Below are 22,364 nucleotides of genomic sequence, written 5' to 3'. Positions count from 1 at the left end.
CAATATCAGATGCATCACACTGAGGCCATTCTGAGTGAAAAAAAAGTCATTACCTATTTTAATATTTGCCAGTAAGTGTGCAGTGCCCTGCCAGAGCTGGCTTCTCTTGTCCCTAAGGGTCATCAGTCTGAACCCATCAATTTGACATATTCGGCTGAAAAAGTCATCACCATCTCCCATTAGACTACGAAACACATTAAGGCTGCTCTTTCAAAATTAAGGAACAGTTTCTCATCTGTCAATCTGGAAAAGAGACAGAATAATTTGGCTGCCACTTGTATACTAAATTATTATAAGGAAAATAATGGTGTCATGTAACAACAGCAACAATCACATGATCTTTTGGACAAGTAAATGGATTGTGTTGGAAACGAAAGTTACATCATGCAGATTAAAAATACCTACGAAATTAAAATGCTCTGGGCCCAATCCTCTTGTTATCCCAGCTAACAAGTACTTTGTCATTAATTCTAAACAGACTAAGTACAGTTTCATTCAAATAAAGGTCTATTCAAGATTTTTGACACTTTATAACACAGAAATTATAAAAAGCAATTATCAAATTAGTTTAATTAGGTTAGGACTGTCACATTATTTTAATTGCATTTGATTCTAGTATACAGTGTTAGCAATATAGTTTTTCACCGTTTTAGAGAAGTAAATAAGAGAAAATCTGTTTTACAATGTTTGTGGAAGTAATGGTTTCATTCACACAGTTTCTCCTTCTTTTGTGAAGATGAATTGCCATTGGGTCTTGGGGAAAAGCAGAGATGGAGAGATACACTAAAAGTCTTGTCAAAAAATAATCATATTATATCCCTTAATGATAAGAGGGAAAAGGATAAAATATTAATGAAATTTGGGAAACTATTTTAAGTTAAAAATAATAAGGATATTTTAACAGGAACAGATGTTCTATATTTTGAAATAAAAACACATATCAAATTTAAAAAGAGAAAAAAATTGTTTTGAAGGATTATATAAACTAAAAAACATACCGATTTTTTTAAACTAACTTTTCCATTTGTCCCCTAAAAGAACTGAAAAAGAACTGACAGAGACCTCAAATTCCCCTTTCAGTTTGAACAGTTTGAACCATGTACTCTTTTGGGTTTTTTTGGTTTGAAGTTACTGGAGACTTTAACTTCATTGCTCAGGGTTGTTGAACCCTGAGAACTGCCACCAATTCTGATGGTAATTAAGTCCATCTGGCAAGTGTATTAAAATGTTCAATGCCCCCTTAGAAGTACTATAAATGTTGCAGTGACCAGTTTTTTCTGTGCTCCTATGGGAAAGCTGCTCAATATCTGAAGACCAAATGTTGCCTTCTTATCACACAAAGGTGCATGAAGTGTGAGAACCTGGAGGAAGGTCCAATCTGCTGAAAAAATGCTGCATGTGGCTATCTGGAAGTTGTGTCCTGTTTTGTCTTTTCATAGGTATAGTTACATGACTGCAAAATTTCCTTACTTTTCCCTGGAAATAAGTTGATGTAACCAAGCCATCATTTACATTTTTTCCTCTATAGCTGTCACAGCCAGCTCATATAGAACATTTTCCTGGAGAAGATAAATTGACCTGGAATTGTTTCATTGAGAAAGGAGTGACAAATGGAGTATGAATCAATCTCTCAAATACAGTCCATGATCAGGACATTTTCCTGCCTTTGTCTCTCCTCCTCCCACCTCTTCCCTCTTCATGAGAGCAGAGTACCCCTTTTGAAGGCATTATAATTGGGAGGGGTTTGAAAGAAACACTAAATATCCAGTGAATCTGATGATTCTTGTTAATTTCTGCCTGACTTTCCTCCAAAGTCAACAATTTTAAGTTCTGTTCATTTTTTTGTTGAACCAAAATGGTAACAAACCAGCCATATGCTCCTTCACTGAGGTCAAAGCTGAACAGACAGGAGTTGCTGGCTTAACTGATTAATCATTGCAAATTTGCAGATGACCATAGGTAATCTAAGCAGCTGACCACAGACACAGTGAAAGCCCATCTCACAACCTGTAGCTGATATTTATCTTATAATTCTCAAGAAACAGTTCATGAAAACAGCATAACCCCCTGATCTAAACTTTTCGTGTTAAAAACATAAGCGTACAAATTTGAGTCAGAGCCTTTTAATGAACAGTCAGAGGCCAAGAGATCTTGGAATAGGTGATTATTCCTTCCCAGTCCCTTGTGTAAGTGGTACATGAAGCAGTAAGACAACTTAACTGCTAAACTGCTTGTAATTATTTACCAAGACAAGCTTTTAATTTGTACCTAACAGGTCTAGCAGCCTCAGACCAGCCTCTCAAGCCTTTTGATTGTTTCTTAAGAGGATAAGGTGATCTCTGTTACTTAATGTTGTTGTGCTTGATTTTATGACTGAAATAACTTCTAAAGATTAGGTTTTGGTTTACATTTGAAACATACCCTCTTTTATGGACAAGGCACTAAGCATTTATGGATTTGGCACGAACACAAACATTAGTTAAAATTAGTCCCCTTAACTAAGACAGTCAGAACTGCTTGCTAGAATTAGAAACATTTTAATCAAATACATTCAACAGCATTTTTGCACTGATTTTCTCTGTTCCTGCTATCTGCCTGACTGTCCTTTTATCCTTCACAAATTTTGACTCCATTATTCAACTCCAACTGTTTTTAAAGGAAAAGCAGGCAAAGATAAGGACTGCTTCAATTTTCAGTAAAACTGCAGACTGGAGAGAAAAGGGAGACCAGAGTAGTCCAGCACTAAAGGAAAGGCAGTGAGGACTCAGCATTTTTAAGCTCTGTTTAGCAGCAGTCAGTAGTGCAGTAACCAGGAGCTTTCCAGCCATCAGGGACACAGATCCAGAGACCCTGCAGCTCCCCCTCCCCATGGGGAGCTGCTGAGGGAGGGAGCCTCTGTATACTGGGGGTGGGATTTAGGGGGCATAGATCCAAGAGCAGGAGTGCTCCACTGACTCTGCTGCTGGCAGAAAACTCATTTTAATAAACACAGACATGCTGAGATAGAAACATGGCCATTATTCTTTTGAGGCTGATAAATGCCTATTTCTCATTGAGATGAAAAAACTTGACCTTGTGCTTAAACTAGAGATGATATGATCAAACTACACACCTAGAAAACACCTGGAAACTGGTGAAAGCCTGATAATGCTGTAAGAGTTCAAAGAATGTAGCACCAGGCTCCTATCCTTAGAAAAGTATAATAATTTTCCCAACATGGGCAGGTTTCTTCATTTATGCTCATTCCCACTGTCAATATTTTGTAGCAAAGCAGTCCAACAGGTGATAATTCTTGGAAATGGGAGTTCTCTGTGCTCTGTCCCCTGGCTTATTCGATATGAATTGTATTCAGCTCCATCCAGCTCATACACCAGCGCTTGCCTAAGGCTGTCTACTGCGCGTTGCAAGTGGAAATGTCAGGTTGCTTAGCATATGTTCTTCAGGGACACAGAGATCTTTCCTGGAGCACAGATGAGATTAATATTATTAATGGAGATATCTGTAGTGGAAACAATCTTCCAAGTGCTTTGAATATTGAGCATATTAAAAAAAGAAAATAAAACATATTGAAACACCTTAGAAACTTGCAAGGCAAATAGTAGCTCAGGGCAACAATATTTCTTATTTCCCCAGGTTTCTTCAATGAATATGGAGATTTCTTCTACACATTTGCTCTAAAGACAAAGGCCACATTATTATCTGAAAAGCAATTTACGTATCAGTTCAAGATGTCTGAACAGAGTTGAGGAATTTTAGCAAAACTTCTTCACCATCTATCATTCATCTGAGCTATTCTAGACAAATTGTGCAATAATTGTTGGGGAAAAAAGGAAAAAGGATTATTTGTGTATTATTTCTGGACAACTGTCTGGAATTATTTGGAAATTAGCATATTGAACAGATTAACAGAGCTAAGCATGAAAAGACCTGCACTGAAGCCATACACTGAATGTTGTTCAGCACAGATTTATACTGTGAGGTTCATTAACAGTTTATTGCTAATGTCAAGGACCATGTAGGTGGGAGGCTAATAACCAGCCTGACGAGATGTTTGACTCCTGGAAAGGAGTCTGTGTGATCTCAGCTGTCTCTACAGGTGCTGCAGCAGGATACTGATAGGCAGCTGGTTGAGATGATAGCCATGTGTCTCTTCCAGCTGGAGCCATTCTGTCCTGTTCTGTTCTGACATGCCTTCTTGCAAGAAGATCTATTCAGCCTCCACACAGTGTGGTGAATCCTGGAGTATGGTGTGGGAATTTCCTTCCCATCAACCAATAAGCAAACTTAGAATGGCTTAAAGAAGCCTAGATTTCTAGAGTCTATAATCAGGGAAAACATTGTTGTTAACACTTCTTAACCATCCCTCTCCAAAGCTTGTGCTGAGGCCTTAACCTTGCTATGAGGTAGTGAGACCCATTTCTTTTGCAGAGCTTTCAACATGGTCAGAAGGGCCTGATATCTCCTGTAGGTGCTTAAATGGGGTCTTACCCTCTGTGTTTTGCCTGTTAAGTTGGAGTCATGTTTATGGAAGGAAAGTAATCATGCCAAAACTTGATGCTGCTACGTTCTTAAGTAGAAAAGAACTTCATTTAGTTTAATCCCCCAATAAGGAGTCCTTTTTACTGTTCACTTGAATGGCTCTCTGTAGATAGTGTTGACTTTCATGCAAAATGGAAAATTACATGAATTTCCAAGGCTCTTGTTTCTCTTTCAAATCTGGTTGAGACTGGTCAGTGGACCCAAAAGTTCCTGATGAGAACTGGCAGATGGATGAGCAGATGATTAGGCAGACAGATAGACAGCAGGAACACATAAGACTCATTTCATTAGGAAACTGGACTGAAAACAGAAGTAGCAGTGGGTACTTGGATAGTATTCGTATTCTGGTCACCAATTTTAAAAAATGCCATGTTTTTGAAACCATTTCAAAGCTTGTAGATTACATCCTTAGTAGTTTAAACAGCAAAGGGAAAAACAAAGGAACATCGCTGAGACTTTTTTTCCAGCTCCTTTTTTTTGGTCAGAATGCTACATTTTTATAGTTTGGGCTGCATTTTAAGCCTTTAAAGCCAAATTCAGCTTGGACAGCCCTGGAAATTTCAACAGAGGATTAATGTGTGTCATTAAGCAAAGAAATATGGTCTAGTAGTTTTCAATAGCAACAAATGCTTGCTATGGTACTTCTCTGATCAACATATTTTTCACTTACTGTAAAGCCTTTGGGCTGCTCCAAGTGTATGAAATATCCATGGAGGAAAGCTAACAGTGAATTGTGATTTGAGCTGGCCACTACATTCCTGCAGCAAAGGGCATTCTTGTTCCTTAACATTTTCCTTCCAAGCAGAAAACCAGCTCATCAAAAGGAAAGCCCCTTCCCCATTTAATATTGATTTATTTATTAATATTTACTGTTTATTTAGAAGGTTATTTGCTTATTGGCAAATTGATCCAAGTCAATCTGTAGTCTGACTGTCATTAACAGGGAGAGGTTTGCTAGGTGCAGAGAGAGAGGGCAAAAAGCAGGAAGGCTCTTTTGAGCGGTTGAAGTACATCATAAATCTACCTGCAGGAAAAACAAGTTCCTCAGAAGAAAAGCATAAAGAGGAAAGCAGCTGGTTAAAGCTGGAGACTTCTTTTCTAGAGTGCTCTGAGCAGAGCAGAGCACTCTGGACATTCAGAGTCCAGTGACTCCTTTGAGCTACAGCAGCTCTAGAAGGCCATGGAAAGAGTTTGGCTTGGTATTTCCCATGTGAGATTATATTGGCATGCACTAAGAAGTCAGGCCCTCTCTCAGGTGTCAGATGGGGACCCCAGGGCAGAGCTGTCACCCTGTGCCATCCTCCCTGCAGAGCTGCTCCTCAGCTGCATCAGCAGCCGTGGGGCTCTGTGGCCCAGCAGCAGCAGCACTCACTGCTGGCCCTGCTGCCTTAAAGCAGGGCACTTTCCCAACACACCGAGTGAAACACTGAGAGGTTCACACCCAAGGTGGGATTTGCAAGAGCTCCCACTGCTAAACTGCTTCTGCTTCCTTTGAAATCCCTTCTCTCACACATTCCACCTGCTCAGTTGGGCTGATGGTGAAAGTTTTGAAAACTCCATTTTATGAGTGTGAGAAACATGATAGAATCAAGCCAGAAACATAATATACAGCCTCTGTACACCTTCTCTGCTTTCCAACTTCCTAGTTTAATTCACCAGTTGATGCTGCCTAACAGGTTGCAGAAGTCTGCCTTCTCAAGCAGTCATGAGACAGCCTGAAAATTTCTCAAACCTCTTTTATAATATATCAAAACTATGTACCACTGCCTCCAGAGAAGTATGCTTTGGAACAGTCTCATAAGGTCAAGTTATCCCACTGAAACACCTATTACTATAAAGAGAATGAAAAGAAAAAAATAAAGAAAAATGAACAAGCCAACAGCCGCAGCACAGCCCTGGAAAATATGAAGTCATAAGTAGAGTTCAGCCAGAGCAGACTCTTAAATTTTGTTTAAGAGCCAAGTTCCACCCTGAGATATGTGTGAGCTGCAGTTTATTTCAGGGGGAGCTGTGCTGTACTTCATGCCATGGCAGGGCTTGGACACAAGTATGTATCTGTTACAAGAGAGGAGTAAAGCCCACTTCCTTTTTGCATTTTTTGGTTCTGTCTCTATAGATCAAATAGAAAACTTAAAGGAGTGGATAAAACAGGCCTCAGGCCCCAGCTTTACAGGGCCTCTCTGTCAATTTTAATTCTTTCTTCCACAAGACCTGAATGTCTGCCTTTCTAAATCCACCCAGCTCCTTTCACAAGGCATGGTAGGCTTTCCCTCTTCCCCTGCTACACCCACGAGCGTTAAACACACAAGCAGGAGCTCTAAGGATTGTCATTCTAGCTTCTTGGCTCTTGAGAGTCCCTTTAGGAGACAGTGAGCAGGAACTGCTCCCTAGGAGATGCACATGCTTTATAAAGAAGGGTCATACACAGCAGCCTGGCTTTAACTCTTTAAAACCTCACACTGGATATTTCTGCCTGAGAAGTAGGAGGCCTGATTAATGAGGAGGGAAGAAGGGGTGGCAGAGATGTTCCCTACCCTGGCTGCATTCCAAGACTTAGGAATTCCTAGGCTTACCAGCACCTTTGTGCTGTGCAGGGTTGCACAGCTGGCTTCAGACAAAAGCCTTTATCATTGCTGGGGCGGGCAGATGGAGGGGACAAAATGATAAAGGCATGGTCACACAGCCCTGCAGGCACTGGAGTTGCCTGGAACTGGACAGAGGAGTTCCCTGCTCCCTGCCACCAGCTGTGCATTCAGTAATGCTGAGCTTCAAAGGTTGAATGCTTTCAAGTCCAAGTTAAAAGATCTCGTTCAAGAAGAGCAGCAGACAAGGCTCAGTCCCGCCAAGCGCCAAGTCTGGATGTGAGCAGGAGGTTAAAGTACTTCATATGAGACACTCTGGTAAATGCAAAAGCTTTTATACCCCAAGGCACTCATTTAAACACTGAATTACTAATTCTGGCTCAAAACTTTCCCATTCCTCAGATCCCTTGATGGCTGGCCTGTGCTTTAACTCTCCATTAAGCATCTGCTACTGGCTCTAGTGGGTAAGACAGCCCATCAGCTCCATGCAGCACTTCCATGGGCAGGGATTAAAAAGATTTTAAGTCCTGGTTAGTCAAGAAAACCCAGCACCATCAGGATCAAACCCACACTGGCCATCACTTGTCATGGATTCTGTAGCAGATGAGAAGAGGGGGCGTTGTCCCTGGGAAAGGAAGTCTCTTTTCTTTAATGCTGGTGTAACCTAGCAGCTGGTAGGGGCTAAAGGAGACACAAGCAGCTCTGGTAATGCTACAGCATCACTTCATTGTGCAATGGCAGTGAAACAAAGGACAGGGAAAATTGGTACCAAATCCCATTAGCTAGAAGATGGATTGGGAATATCCCAGCAAGGTTGGGGAATGGAAAAGACAGATGTGTGTGGCCCTGGGAGTCTGGAGAGACATACAACCCTCAGCCACAGCTGACATGCCATGGCTTTGTGCCTGTTAAGGGACAGAGTTTGCATTTCTTGCTACATCTCCTCTCACCAAGGATATTTTCAGTGGAGGTTGGAGTGGGAGGAAATTATCCTCTAAGGGATATGGATGCTCATGTCCACAGACAGCAAGCTGGTGCCCTGAAGTGCCAAGCAGTGGAAAACAAAATCAATTGCAAAGCTGAACACCCACATTTATCCGTATTTCCCTGGCAAACTTCCCTCAGCCATCCACAAGTCCCAGCCCTTGCTCTGTACTGCAGGCAGCAGGGCACGACTGGGGAGGGCTGGTCCCCAGCTTCTTCTCAGGTGTGAGCTGTGAGGGAAATCACCTGGGTGGAAAAGGGCATGTGCTACCTGTTACGGTTTCCAAGTCTCTTTTTCTCATTCAATGAGGAAAATCTACCCTTCTCTTCTGGAATAAATCACACACACAATCTTCAATTACAGAACATGTGCTTTTCCCCCCTCCCACATCTCCCCCCAATGACTGCTGCAGTTTCATATCTGACAAAATTAGCCATCCAGACCTCCAAAGGGAGGAGCTTGTATTGCTCCCTCTGGCCATCTTCAGCAGCTGCCAGCTCTGCAAGGCCCATGGGGGAAGATTCAACCAGAGATTTTGTACTCAGGTCACTTAAAAACAGCACAGTGGGAGCAGCAGCATGGAAGTCACACTGCTGTCTGTTCTGCTGCTGGACTCTGGAGAAAACAGGACACAGGATATGCTTCCTGTCTGGGGAAGGCTTGTAGCAGCCTGGGAAAGAAGGCATGACCTTTTCCTTAAAGGAAATGCAATTTGTGGAGAGGGAGGAAAAGTCCAGGCTGCATTTTTTTTTCTTAAAAACAGTGTCATGCAGCTGTACCTCATCTCACTTTCTCCCCTGTGTTCAAAGCTGATCTTTATTTATTAAGCAATGCCACATTTTAAAGAGTTTCGTACCTCTCTGCCAAGCCATTGTTGCTCCAGTCAGTCATGAACCTTCTGACACAAATCAGAGGCTGTTGCAATGAAAGGTTTCATTCATTGCAAGCAAAGGAAGCCAGAGGAGGTACCTCGAGAGCAGAAGGGCTCAGCTCATGCTCTGTTTCCAGCTCACAAATGGTTACGTCCCCAGGATGCTGAGATTAAGCATCTCACACAGAACGTGGGAGGAGGAAGAAGAGTCTTTGTCTGAGATTCATAGATTTTAATGGATTCCAGAAGGGAAATCCTTTAGCCAGGAGCAACAGCAAAGTTCAGAGAAATGTAAAAGCATTTATCTCCCCAGTTATGTTCCTGCCTGCCAAAAGCAGGAGGGGTGATTTACTCCTCCTTGGTACAAAGAATCCCTTATGGATCATTAATCCACAGGGGGAATGAGCTCAAGAGCCAGAGACATCTTTTCTTAATGTGCAAGAACCTTGAATCAGCGGGAAGTTTTCTTTGGGAGCATACAGGATCAGTTTATCTTTATTTGCTCCCCACTACCCCCAGTCTTCAATAGTGTTTCCTACAAGAGCTCTAGTTACCATTCATAAATCACTTTGCCTTCAATAAAATCCGTGGTGATAGTAGATGAGGCTGCTGTGAGCTAAACCAAGGCATTTGAAGCAGAGTAATATTAAAAACTTTGGATCTGAAATCAGCAAATTCTGATACAAAGTCCACTAAAATCAATAAGAGCAATCTCAAGTTCTGGGGTACAAGTATCTCAACAACAGATTTCAGCACTGCAATGGTAGCTTGCAGTAAGTAAGGCATTCCTTGAGAAACTCTGCAGAAATGGGAAGGACACAGAAATAGTTGGGTATTTGTTTACAGGCCAGGACATCAGGTGATCTCAGGTGATGAAGTTTTCAACTTACAGCTACAGCTGTACAGAAAACATGCACAAAAAATTACAGTAGGAAAGGGGTTAGATCTGGTGGACACCACTTGTTAATATTTTCTCATTCTTTAGGAGTAATGAAAAGAAAAACAGTCTCATTTTGTCTCACTTTGACTCTGTGAAAGCACCTGAAAATATTTCTATAATGTCTCAGTTGCTAAGTGAGGAACATTATAGACTGTGTTTCTCTCTATATATTCACAATATGCAGACATTTACAATATGCCACTGTTCTGTGGTGGATGGCATTTTATATTTTTTACCTCAGCAAAAAAGAAGTGCAGCAGGGAATTACACTTCTGTATTCAAATCTCCCAAGAAGCACTCCATACTTAGATTTGCCAGGTTCCACATAAGTCTGGTAAATACACATCCTTGTTACTGTAAATTACTTACAAGATCAGAAATGTGGCTGCAAGGGAAAACCAAAGCTGGCTGGTGTCCTTGGGTTTTATGCTCTCGTGTGTGTCTGCATGTGCACACAGCATCCTTTATTTTGGCTCTTTGTCACACAGTTAGGCTTTGACAAACCGAAAAGTATTAAGATTAGAACACTCATGTTTACAGGTATTACCACCTGCTACTTCATTTCTTCCATGGTGCTTAAATGTTCAGGTATGTGGCTTTGAAACACGGTACCTTTAATGCACTTAAAAACCCTGCTGGATTTCCAGCTCTCTTTGATCTCCACAGTCTAGAGACTATCTCAGAGAATACAAATAAATGTGTTTAGGGGAAAAATATTTTCAAGGAGAAACCCCTAAAATCCTTCCAGCTTGATATCCATTATCAGTTGATGTCATACCTAAGTTTGTTTTTTGCATTTTATCTTCATGTTTCAGGAGGCTGAAATCTCTATCCAGAATCAGCAACTTGATGAGGTAACTTGGGAAGACATATGTGGTCAGTGCCACACGAGTGCTGAAGTGTCAAATAATTATTTGGTGATTCTTGTTTAGAAAGGAGATGGAGGGAGAGATCATTCTGCCCTGAGAAATTCACAGACTGAACAAAGTAAAAAGAATACACTTTTGCAATGAAGAAGATTGTATTTTGTCAAGCGGAAATGGGAAGGATGTGAGTGGAAAGCTTGCTATTAATCATGAGTAGGAAGGACACATTAACTGGAGAGCTGGAGACACAGGAAAGACTCAGATAACCAATGGTATGAAAAAACCAGCTTCTTTTGCGGGCTGTACAACACCAGCTTTTCATCTCCCACCATGCCAAGTCACCATCTGTCACTACCCTCGTGGTAATGGCTTGGATTTGTAGTAATTTCAATTTGTCCCCTGTACAGCAAATACAAATCAGATCTGGGTTCTTGGGTCAGGGTGTGGGATGGTTGACTAGGGAAGAGGTGTTGTGAGGAACCAGATCCATTCAGTTATAGAAAAGGTAAGATAGAAGGGCTTTTTTCCCTTTTTAAAGGATGTTCATGGGTCCAGTCACTACCTATTGCCTGAGCTGTAGGTATGATGAGTAGGCAGCCATTAGTGGGAGATGGCAAAGTGCCAAAGGCAATCAGCAAGGTGTCAAAAGAATTCATTTCTTCACCTTGGGTGGAAACAGCCTTCATGAGAAGTACCTACCAAACAGCCTTTGAATCATAATATCATGGAATGGGTTGGGTTGGAAGAGGCCTTAAAGAGCATCTGTTTCTAACCACACCCCCATGGTCAGCTTCATCTTCCACCAGACCATGTTGCTCAAAGTCCCAGCCAGCCTGACCCTCTTCTCCCTGACCTGGTGGTGTTCTTCCTGACTTTGGTGATAGCAGAAGTTGTTCACTCCACTCTTCTCCATGGTTGGAGCAGGATAGGTTGAGTAACAGGAAAAGTGACAGTGTTCAGAGTCCACTGAGTGGTTTTGCAAAAGAGTGAAAAACCCTTTTTTCCCAAAGCAAAGGGGAAGCTGAGACTGGTTCCCAACTGCAGATTTGTTTCCTGGTGTACTCAACACGTTATGCAGGGTTTTCTGTAGAGAGAGATACAGCCTAATTTTGTGTATAGCCCCTCTTTCCACCAAGGGCTTAATTGCCATTAGTAACTGGTGGCATAGCTTCTTTAAACAAAAAAAGAAGTTCCTTATGAGTTCAGTATGCAGAAAACTGGATTTTTATGTAATAGAGTCCCAAAATCAAAGCCATTGACGTAATTGTGGAAATTCAAGAGAAACAGACAATAATCATCTCTCCCAATTGTAAAAAATGTAAAAAGCATGTCCCAGCTGTAAATAAAAATTGCTATGTGATGACAGGAAAGATCTGGACGGGGGGGGTGTTGTTTCATAGCAAGCTGTGAAGATGAGAGAGCAAAGAGAAATCAATAGAGAAGAAGGAGAGTGGAAGAAAGGGCAACTCCCAAAGGAAACAAAGCCTCAGCCCAGATGATGACAGGGAAAGATCTATGTTTTCCTGACCTGTTCTTTTCTTCCTTTCCACTGGCAGCACTGTGGAAGGTCCTTGAGAGAAGGGGGGAAATGGCATTTAACAGCTGGGACCTGTGTGTCTCTTGTATGTTCAGAGATGGCCATTTACTTGTGGGTTAAGGGACAGACAGGGTTAGGAGGTGCAGAGGATATCTAGACAGCATGAGAGAGCATGTGTGAGAGAGGCCACAGATACATCAAGGATTTAATTTCCTGCTTGCATTGTTGGATGGGACTGGGAGTGTGCTCATTACACTGGCATGAACCATTGACAGGTAGAAGAACAACCTCAGCTAGCTCATGAGTGCTGGTTATAAAGGAAATTAAAGACTAGACTATTTAATAATAAATTGGTAAACTTCTAGCCCTAATACATGCTAAGAAATTCCTGAAAGCAGAATTCAACAATATATTCTAGAATACAGAAATAAAATATAAAAATCCAGCATGTCATTTTAAACAGAATTTTTGAAAATGTACACAAGTTTCCTGAACTCTAGGATGACTACATTTTATGGTAACTCTTCACCATCCACTAGAAATATTTTTTCCCTCTACTCATTCAGACAGATAACTCTTTAATCACTCGAGTTTAAATGATTTGTGGTCTATTTGTCTCACCTAAGGATTATTTGGGTTTATCTAAAGTCAGCCATGAAGACCTGCTTTCTCATCCCTTCTTAAGTGACTGAAATTTTTGCAACATCCAATTAGCAGACAAGGAGCAACTTACTTTTGTCTTAGTAAGAACACTTCTCGAAAAAACAAGATGAACCACAGAGAAGTTTGCCTACAAAAAAAAGTTAAACTGGAATAACAATTCTGTAAAATCTCTTCCAGCATAAATTAATCTTCTCAACTATTTGAGGGGGTTCATAGAATTATGTAATAGGATTGAATGGATTCTTGAATAAGTATTTTGTTTCTGAAGGTGGGTAGTTTTTTTAAAGAATAACTTTAATTTTGGTATGAATATACTTATATGATCAGCATTTCTAGAAAACTGTCCTAAAGATGCAATTACCAAATTCTCCCAGCACAGATGAGCTAGAAGAGGAATATAAACCTGAACGAATAAAGCCATATAAGTAGTGGAAAGGATGGTGGGTATAAATCCACGTCTTTGTATATGTATGCATACAGATATAAGGTATATTGTATATAGACACACTCTGTGTGTGTATGTATGTGTGAACAGACAGAATTCAAACTAGTTTTCTAGGTTTAGTGTTATTGAAAGAGTCTCTGCTCACAACTATAAACACCTGCACATATGTAATGATTTGATGTCTGATCCTGTATGGCTGTGAACTAGTCACACATGTCCTGTATGATGTGGACTGTCTCATAAAACTAGGTATTTTAAACATGTAGTCCCCAGTAAAATAGGCATTTATCACTCACAGTAACAAAGGCTCAGGGTGTGTTCAAATGCCCCCTTGCAACTTACTGATAAAAAGCTTAACTCAGTTCCAGGGCTTATCTGGAGAAAAAAGAGGTAGAGATCCTCATGAAATAACTGAATTCTTTTTTCCCTCTTAAGATGAAAAAGAGAGGCAGAGGAAAGGAAAGAAAAATCACTTTAAAACTCTAATGCAGCAGAACAAGTTTAACCCATTGAGATTTTTAGTGAAGTTTTCTGCTTCATCAAGAAGAACCCTGTGGTGAAACATATGTCAGAAGAGAAGAAGATATGAGAAACTGGCATCCTTTGCATATGAGATGATTAATTAAGAGGAAAATCACTCAGCCAGCTGTCTCATAGGTGAAACTACACGTGCAAGGTACATCTGCAATAAGGGATCAGTTTAGAACAGGCAGTGCATTTGATTTCCATGCTAACATAGCAGAGATAGGAATCTGGTGTGAATTAGATTGTGCTGACTCTTCAAGAAACAGAGGAGTCCAGATCTTATTTCAGCATGAAATTATGAGCTGCATGTCTGTTGCTGTAGCATTGCAGTGTTGGTACTTGATGCAGTTATCAGTTACAAATAAATTATCCAGAGAAGAGAGGCTTTTCCTCCATCTATGTTCATAAACTGTTGGCAAACAAGGCCTGATTTCTCCAAGTGACGCTTTTCTCCATTCTCCAAGTAGTTTTTCAGAATGCTTAGCAGCTGGTGAATTTTTCATCTACTCATTATTGGGGTAATGCTGTCAAATTCATCTGACTTAGAAACTTAAGGAAGTAAACACAATTGTCTGCTGCCCGAATACTTGCCCTCCTAAGGTGTTTCTATATTCTTGTCACTGTGGCATCCGCGTTTTTCATGCATTTTCTATCACAACTTGTATGTGAAACAAGAAATTGTAAACAAACTTCTTACTCATGTCAAATGCTGTTTTCAGAAGTTTTCTGATCTTTCTGTGGGAAACAAGCAGGCCAGTTGCTAAATAACTTCTGAGCTATGTTTTTTTTTCCTGAGCATGCATTATAGAATTAGGCAGTGGGAAGCAAAGAGCTGTTGCACCAGTGATTCTGCTGGAATCAAACCAACTCCTTCCTCCTCAGCTTTTCCTAGCTAAAAGCTGCCTCACCAGCAGTGTCCATGGAGAGCAGTCATTTCTCTCCCACCTGTAATCTCTCCTCTTTACCAGCCTTTTGAAGAAGAGATGACTGTACAGCACCTAGCACAATCAGATCCCTCTGTTGGCTTGAATTTCTCTACGCTATAGGAATACTGATCCCTCCCAAACAATAGAGGCAGGCACTACACAGAGCACACACACAAACAGACTTTCATTAGACAATGCAGTTCTGAAAGCCTGTTTTACAAAAGACTTTGCTGATTGGACTCAGTCATTTGAACAGCTATGCATACAGGGTATATTACACAAGAGCCTAGAAAGAAAGGTGCAGCAGCAGCAGCAATGTGATGCAGACACTGCATAATTCTATAATATTAACAGGCTTAAGCACACAACTAGCCACAACCTGAATCTTTAACATCTACTTTAACATCTACTGTGTATTTTTTTTAATGATGCCCAGCAATACTGAAAATTGTGTATTTTAAACCAGCAGACTCCTATTTGGGTCAACATTCTCCCTATTCTCTCCAGCTCAGCGGTTTGCCAACATTTCTGCTGTTAATTACTGAAATTTTAGGTGCATTCTGAGCCTTTCAATTCCCAGACTTTCACATAAATATGTCAGACAATGAGGGTGTCAGGAGAGCCCTGGGGTATAAAGCCAAATGTTCCAATTCATATGCACAGTGGTGGGAAACAAACATACAAGCAGAGACATTCAATTTACATCAGTGCTTGTAGGATATGTTTTGAGATTTCTGTGCTAAAAATGAGAGGGTATTATAATCGGTAGGTTTCCTTGTGTATAAATGCTCACAAGTTTACCAGTGAAGACCAGATTTTCATAATCAATAGCCCCTGTTTTTGTTTATCACTTACTGTCACAGGCAAGCACTTCTGTTGATTAAGGGCAATGAAATCACATATATTGCCAAGGTGTGAATAACATAATTAAAAACCTGAAGGGTTCATTCAAGGCTTTTCACAAGCCCTGTGTGAAAGGCAGGTGGTATTGCTCCAGGAACATACAAAATAACCAGTTTGCAGCGCCAAAATATATCTCATTATGAGCTGAAGACGTGGCAAGGCTGTTCCCAGAACCACACTCCCCATTCACAGCCAGAAGTCTCTCTGCCTTTATCTGAGGCCCCCTTTGCAAGGTGGCCTCACTGAGGGGACAGATACATACGTGACTCATTTTGCCAGAAGCTCTGACTGTCATTGGGGCAGGTGAAGAAGCTTGGGCTGATGGAGCCAAGACCTCCTGCTTGTAGAACAGGGGCAACACCAGACTCTGCTCCCCTGAGCAGGGCAGTGCCTGGGTTACTGCTGGAGGCGTGCTGGCAATGCAGAGGGAGTGCATACAGCTCAAGAAGGCTTCACTTCACCCTCTTCCCCACTTCTTCCTCCCTCTGCAGCTGGGGCATGGCCTGAGGACCAGCCTTGCTTTTTGGTTTCCTTTTGGGCCAATTCTTCTGCGTTGCGCACATCACACTGCTTCCCTATCCCCCCAGGAAGAGGACCTTATCTGTTGATGAGTGATGAGGAAGAAAAGCCTCCACAAACTGTTCTCCTTAACCACTTACTCCTTTGACAGCTGGCATTTGGAGTATAAAAGACCCCAGATAAACATTCCCAGACTGCTGGGTACAGATGAAATCCTGTAAATTGCAGAACACCTTCTCCAAAGAGGTGAACACCTCTGACCCATAAAGATGGCTTTGCACAGATCACTGCCTGCCCAGGTTGAACCTTTGACTTGGTGACGTTTATTGTCCTAATCCTTCACCTCATTCGAGCTGTCCCACTGCCTCAAAATAGGGTCACTGCAGTCTAACCGGAACAGGGCAAAAGCTGCCAGCTGAACTGAGACTGCCAAACCTGTGGAGTTCCTCAGGTTTCATTGTTAAGTCAGGCAGCTACTGCTTGTACATGTGAGCAGGAAGCAAATGCACCAGAGTTACTGTCTCCCTCACCTCTGGTATGGGTACAGAGAGCCCACTCAGATATCTGGGGGGATATCTGAGCTGGGCATGGGAAGTGCCCAAGGTGAGATGGTGGGGCATCCCCATATAGAAGCAGAAAGCATTTACAGACTCCATAGAGCTTAATATTTAAAATCTGAAACAGTGCGTGCTCCCCCCCGGATTGACAGGATCATACTGCATTTATAGAATGAATAAAATTCCTTATCAGCCACGGGTGAACACAAGGAGATAAGCAAAGTACATGAGCAATTAGGTAACTTAACACTGTTCAGTTTACATCAGTTGGCAGCTGCTCTGTGGTCTCACCTGCAGGTATTCAGCAAAGAATTCATATGTTCAGAATATGAATCAAAAAGTTTTTGATGATTATTTTATGCATATTCACACCCATCTCAAAGATTTTCACTGTGGCTATGAAGCAAATTTGTTTTCCCAATTATTCTGCTTCTCTGGCAAACATGTGCTGTCCGTGCTGCGCAGTGACTGTCAATACACTGAACTTTCAATTGTTTCTTGTCTTGTTTCTTGCAAAATTAGCAGGAGTTTTACTAGGATATAAGACCCTTTTCCAAAAGACCTTCCACCAAAACTTCAACCATTATCAATGCACCAAATGTGCATTATACAGAAATATGGTACTATCAGACTTCCCTTTAACTTTTGTTCCCAATCTATACATTTTATCCATCTAATTAAAGAAAACCAAACAAAAACAACAAAACAAAACCAAAACACCCAACCAAAGACAATATATTATGACTATTTTTCAGCCAGAATACTCCTAGCTGGATTGCAAGCAATTTATTTTCATGGAGAGATTCATATAATCTTAAAATAGTTCAAGTTGAGAATTCCTGTCCACATTTTGGAAAAAAAAAACCAGGAGAACCTGATGCATCTGTCTGTTTTCATTATGAGCAGACAAAAGGCCCCATGGGGCACTAACTCCTCATCCGGTTTCCCCCCAGGGCCTTCTGTGGGGTCTGACAGCCTGGGTCTGCCAGAGAGGCTGTTTGTAATGTATTCAGAACTGTAGAGCTGGTCCTGGATGTGTCACTTGGCCGAGCCTGTCACTAAATATACAACATTGGGTCTGGACCCTTGCTGATATTTCACAATACACAAGAAGAACCTCAGTGAGTCATGATCACCCTCCTGGACATGCTTGGAGAGCACCAATAGCAGTAATTTACACAAGCTGTGCCAAACAACAGCTTTCAGAATGCTGAATTAGCCAGCCTGTATCTTTCCTGGCTATAACAGAAAACAAGCTGCAATAGAAAACAAGCTGTAATATTCTAAACTGCAGAATGAAGTAGAATAAAATATAAAGGTAACATCTAATCTTTCTTGTTGGTTAGAATCTGCGAAAAGGACTAAAGGGTAACTTGAAATTGCTGGTTGGGATTCCAGAGATTCTGCTTGCTGTGTCTTTTCTGCTGGATCAGCCTGCCTCATTCAAAGCTTGGGAAACATTGTCAGTGTCTACAGCCATACAGAACAAATATCCTTACAGCAGTATCTGGATCAAACCCTGAACTGCAGGCTGCTCCCAGCAGAGCTGTCTGTACTTTCTGCCTTCTTTATTGATGCCATGGTATGATAAACAATTCTGCTATTGGCAGTTTATTTATTAAAAATAAAACATACATACTTTCTTGAATTCAAACAAGATCATACTAAAGCCATAAGAAAAAAAAATATATTGCAGCACCAAAAACTCAAAGAGTTTTTCACAGCTTATCAAATAATAATCCATCCCTTCCTTCACTTTTCTTTTTAAGACTGTCCCAAAATGAACACTACCAGAGTGCAGCTGAGCCTCTGTGCTCCCTTGACTGTTTGGGCCAAATTCTCTCTTTTAAAATTTACTGAAATATGCAGAGTTACACAAACACAGGACTTGCCCTCCTGTACCCTCTCTTGCTGAAAAACCAATTTGCTTGTCCTTAAGCCCGTGTTTCTAAATTTCCAGGAGCAGAAACACATTGTGGCTTTAAATATAGACTGTCAGTTTGTGGCTTGGGTCTCATGTTACACACAGACAGCTTGAGACTCCTAAACCCAGGCTGGGCAGCACCATTACTATCTTAGAAAAGCGTCAGCACGCTTTCAAAATGCTCTATAACTTCATTCCTGAAGGCGGGGGAGGGAAAACATTCAAATGAAACTTTTCTAAGCTGGGGTTTAGGCGGAAACGTTGCTAACTTTGCTTGGTGCTGTTCAGGAGCCAGAGTTTGCAGAGCCTGTTCCAGTCCTTCCCTCACACACGCGCGCACACAAACACAAAGAATTAAGAAAGAAAACAGCTTCTTCACAACTTTTTTCCTTCAGGATTAGTCTCAGGCATTCCTTTTTTTTTTCCCCATATGAAATGCATTAGACAATCTGTTCCTTAAGCAGCAGGCTGATAAATCCACTCTTATAGTAAGGGGGGAGGGGGGTAAGGGTACTCACGTGGTTGAGATGTCGCATTGTTTGGGGAACTCATAATTTACGCCTTTGAAAAATGCCTTATTTGTGTTGACAGCCTCTCTTCCCTGCTCAGAACTGACGGCGGGATTGAACAGAACAGCTGGAAGAACCCAGGAAAATGCTCCTCTTGTTCGGGCTCTCCTTGCCTGGCTCCTGACCCCTTTGCAACTGGAAAAGGAAACAGCACATGTGTCATTCTCTTTTGCCTGTGTAGCTCACATGAGCGGGGAGGGGCACCCATTTGCAGATAGCAGTAACTGTATTCAAGTTTTGCAAGTTGGATGTATTCCACCCCTCTGCTTTTATTAGCCAGCAACCAGTGGAAAGAAAATGCTCTTTTCATTCTTAGCCAAATCTAGACACACCTATTAAATCCACTTCCCAAACCCCTATCCACTGCTGTTGATGTTATTTCTTTTGAGTGCAAAACTTGCTGCTGACTCCTTTTCCTAAAATGTCTACCATTAGTGGGTAAGATTGAAAGTAGGACTTTCAATTTTTGTTGCTCATCAACCCCCTTCACCCTCACAGTGTCCTTTTAACAGGTGAAAATTGAGGATGGCATTTACTGGGTCCAAGTAGCTATGTCAGCATGTACCATGAATCTATACTGTGCTCAAAACAAACCTGAGGCTACAGCACAGGCTGAAGCACAAGTGACTCGTCATGGCTCCAACACAGGCTTCCTATGGCACCTTTGGCAAAATATTTAATTGCTGCTCCAGTTTGCCATTGGTAGAATGGTGAGAAAGATGAGACACCTGGTTTCTCCCTAGTCTTGGTATTTTTATTTTAATGTACAGGTGTTATTTGTAAATAAGATGTATTTATTGGGCTGCAGAGGTTAATTTGCATACTCCACTTTGAGTTTTTCAGCCTGGACTAGGGTGCCAGCTGCCTTGTTTATATAGCTGCCATTTAAAGCTATCTGTTTGGCTGTCTGCATGCTGTGCTGCAGTCAGTGGCATGTAGTCACTGTAAGTGTGCACACACAGCTTGTCTGTAGCTGACATGGACTAGCACTTCAAGGTTATACCAGAATACAAGCAATTTTTAATGCATATGCCTTAAACATTAAGGAGAGTGGACAAAGTTTCCATTTTCCTGGTGTCTGTTATGGAGTCAGGATGAATTAACAGCCTGCCTGTGACAGCAGAAACACAGTCACCACCGGGATGGAAGTGGAAAAAAACAAGAGTAATGAAATTCAGGCTGGGACCATCCTGTTTTGCAAAATTGTCACAGGATATTTCTGCGAAATCATCTCAGTGACCTCCTACAAGAAATCAGTGCCGTGAACTTGGCTCACTGGATTTATTTAACAGCTATAGGATGGAAAGAACAGTGACTTATTTACATGCCAACAGCAACTAACAGCTTGTTTGTGCACATGGATGCAGTAAATGACTTCAGTCAGCATTTCCACACTCTGGGCTCGTGGTAGAGATCTCTGGAACATTTAGTGATAGAGCAAAGCAAGGCACAAAACAAAGACAGGGAATAATAGGAAAAACTCCTGACGTTGCTGCACTGGCTTCAGCTCCACAGCGTGACATTCATTTACACTTGATTGATTCTCTATGAAAATACTGATGGGCATGTTTTTGATTTCTGCTTCTTCTGTGTAAGAAACACAATGTGCACAGGTAAAGTAGGGGCTTTCTGATCTGAGACATGGGAATTTTGTCATGTGAAGTTTTTACATTTAAATCTTTCATCATCATGATCAAGGACAAGTTGGGTGGCCTTGGAGCAACCCGGCCTGGTCAGGAGGGCTGTAACTAGACGATCTAATCCAAACCATTGTATGGTTCTATGATTCTGTGATCCCTAAGGAATTTCAGATCTTCTATTGAGAAAAGATTCCCTAGCTGCTGCAGATGATGTGAAGGATGGTGGTCGTGATGGCTTTATGTTACGGCCAGTGGTCTGGACTGTCTCAGGAATTTTGTGGCAAACTGCTCAAAATGGCATGCGCTGTTACATCCTGGTGCTCAACCCCTCTGCATCTGTGCAACACTTCCTGCATCTGTCTGTGTTCTCATTAAAGCTGTTCTCCCCCCACCAAAATCACTGGAAGAGTTATACCCAAGTTATTTAGGAGGATTCTGTCAGATCCAAACTCACATGAGAAAGTCCCCTTTAATATGTTATCTTCACTTTTCTTGGGACTTCTGTCTTTGCTTATTGTGAATAGACTGGTGTTCCCAGAAATCAGAGAGCCATTTCCCAAGGCTGTTTGCTCTCAAACAGGCCATTAAAGAGACCTGCCTGACCTTTTCCACTCGTCATTAATGGGAAATATGTGATGTTGTCAAGGGAAGCACCATGCAGCCCAGCGTGCTTCCAGGGGAGCCTTGAGACTGGGCACTGAACAAAAAGCATCTCAGTGCTCTCAGCCAACTGATCACGTGGGACAGGAGGCCACAAAGGAGCCCAGAGCAAAAGATGGGAGTAGAGTGCTGGTGGGGAAAATGTGTGATTAATCATTAATTTTCAATTTGACTGAATTCTCTCCTAATCTTCAAATAGCAGTTGCTTCTGTCAAAAAATCGAAAGCTCCCCTAAAGGGTTAAAAGGAGAAGATAACAGAAGGGTATCTGAAAGTAATTTTTATCTAAGGATTGTGGCATTCATTCAGGATTCACCAGGTCTGTGGGATAATACAGGTATGTTAGGAAATCTGTGTCAGCTCTGTGGTTTTCATCAGCCAATTACTTGATCTTGAGGCCATAGTGTTCCCATTAACCTACAGAACAAGTATTGCTTTCCTGCCCTGGTGAATACTTTTGCATCTCCAGCCTTTGAAAGACTCTTTTTCTGAATAAGGAAATGAAAATTCCCTTTTTTTCTCAGTAGTGCTTTCAGATTTGACAACAGTTTGAGGTCCAAGAGTGTTAGCTCAGAAGTGGGACCTCTCTTGCCTCTGCTACTGCAATTTATCCTACTTCTCCTAAGCACAGCTATGTAGTGAATGCATGGTCAGGCCCACATAGTTGTTCTCTTTGATGCTATCTTGCTCCAAGATAAATGATATTTCACAGTC

At 41.5% G+C, this 22,364-nt stretch overlaps 1 protein-coding gene across 1 annotated transcript in view; it reads right to left on the bottom strand.

Moving 5' to 3' along the window:
* Nucleotides 1-19,548, bottom strand: part of GYPC (glycophorin C (Gerbich blood group)) — a 33,320-nt gene extending 13,772 nt beyond the window's left edge. Inside the window, exon 1 of the mRNA XM_005415776.2 lies at nt 19,301-19,548. Coding sequence (XP_005415833.1) covers nt 19,301-19,334 — 34 coding nt within the window. The 5' untranslated portion in view covers nt 19,335-19,548. The remainder of the gene's footprint in view (nt 1-19,300) is intronic.
* Between the last annotated feature and the right edge of the window lie 2,816 nt (nt 19,549-22,364).

The sequence above is a fragment of the Geospiza fortis genome, unplaced genomic scaffold (assembly GCF_000277835.1).
Source record: "Geospiza fortis unplaced genomic scaffold, GeoFor_1.0 scaffold112, whole genome shotgun sequence".
NCBI lineage: Eukaryota > Metazoa > Chordata > Aves > Passeriformes > Thraupidae > Geospiza > Geospiza fortis.
This window is presented reverse-complemented; position numbering and strand designations above follow the sequence as displayed.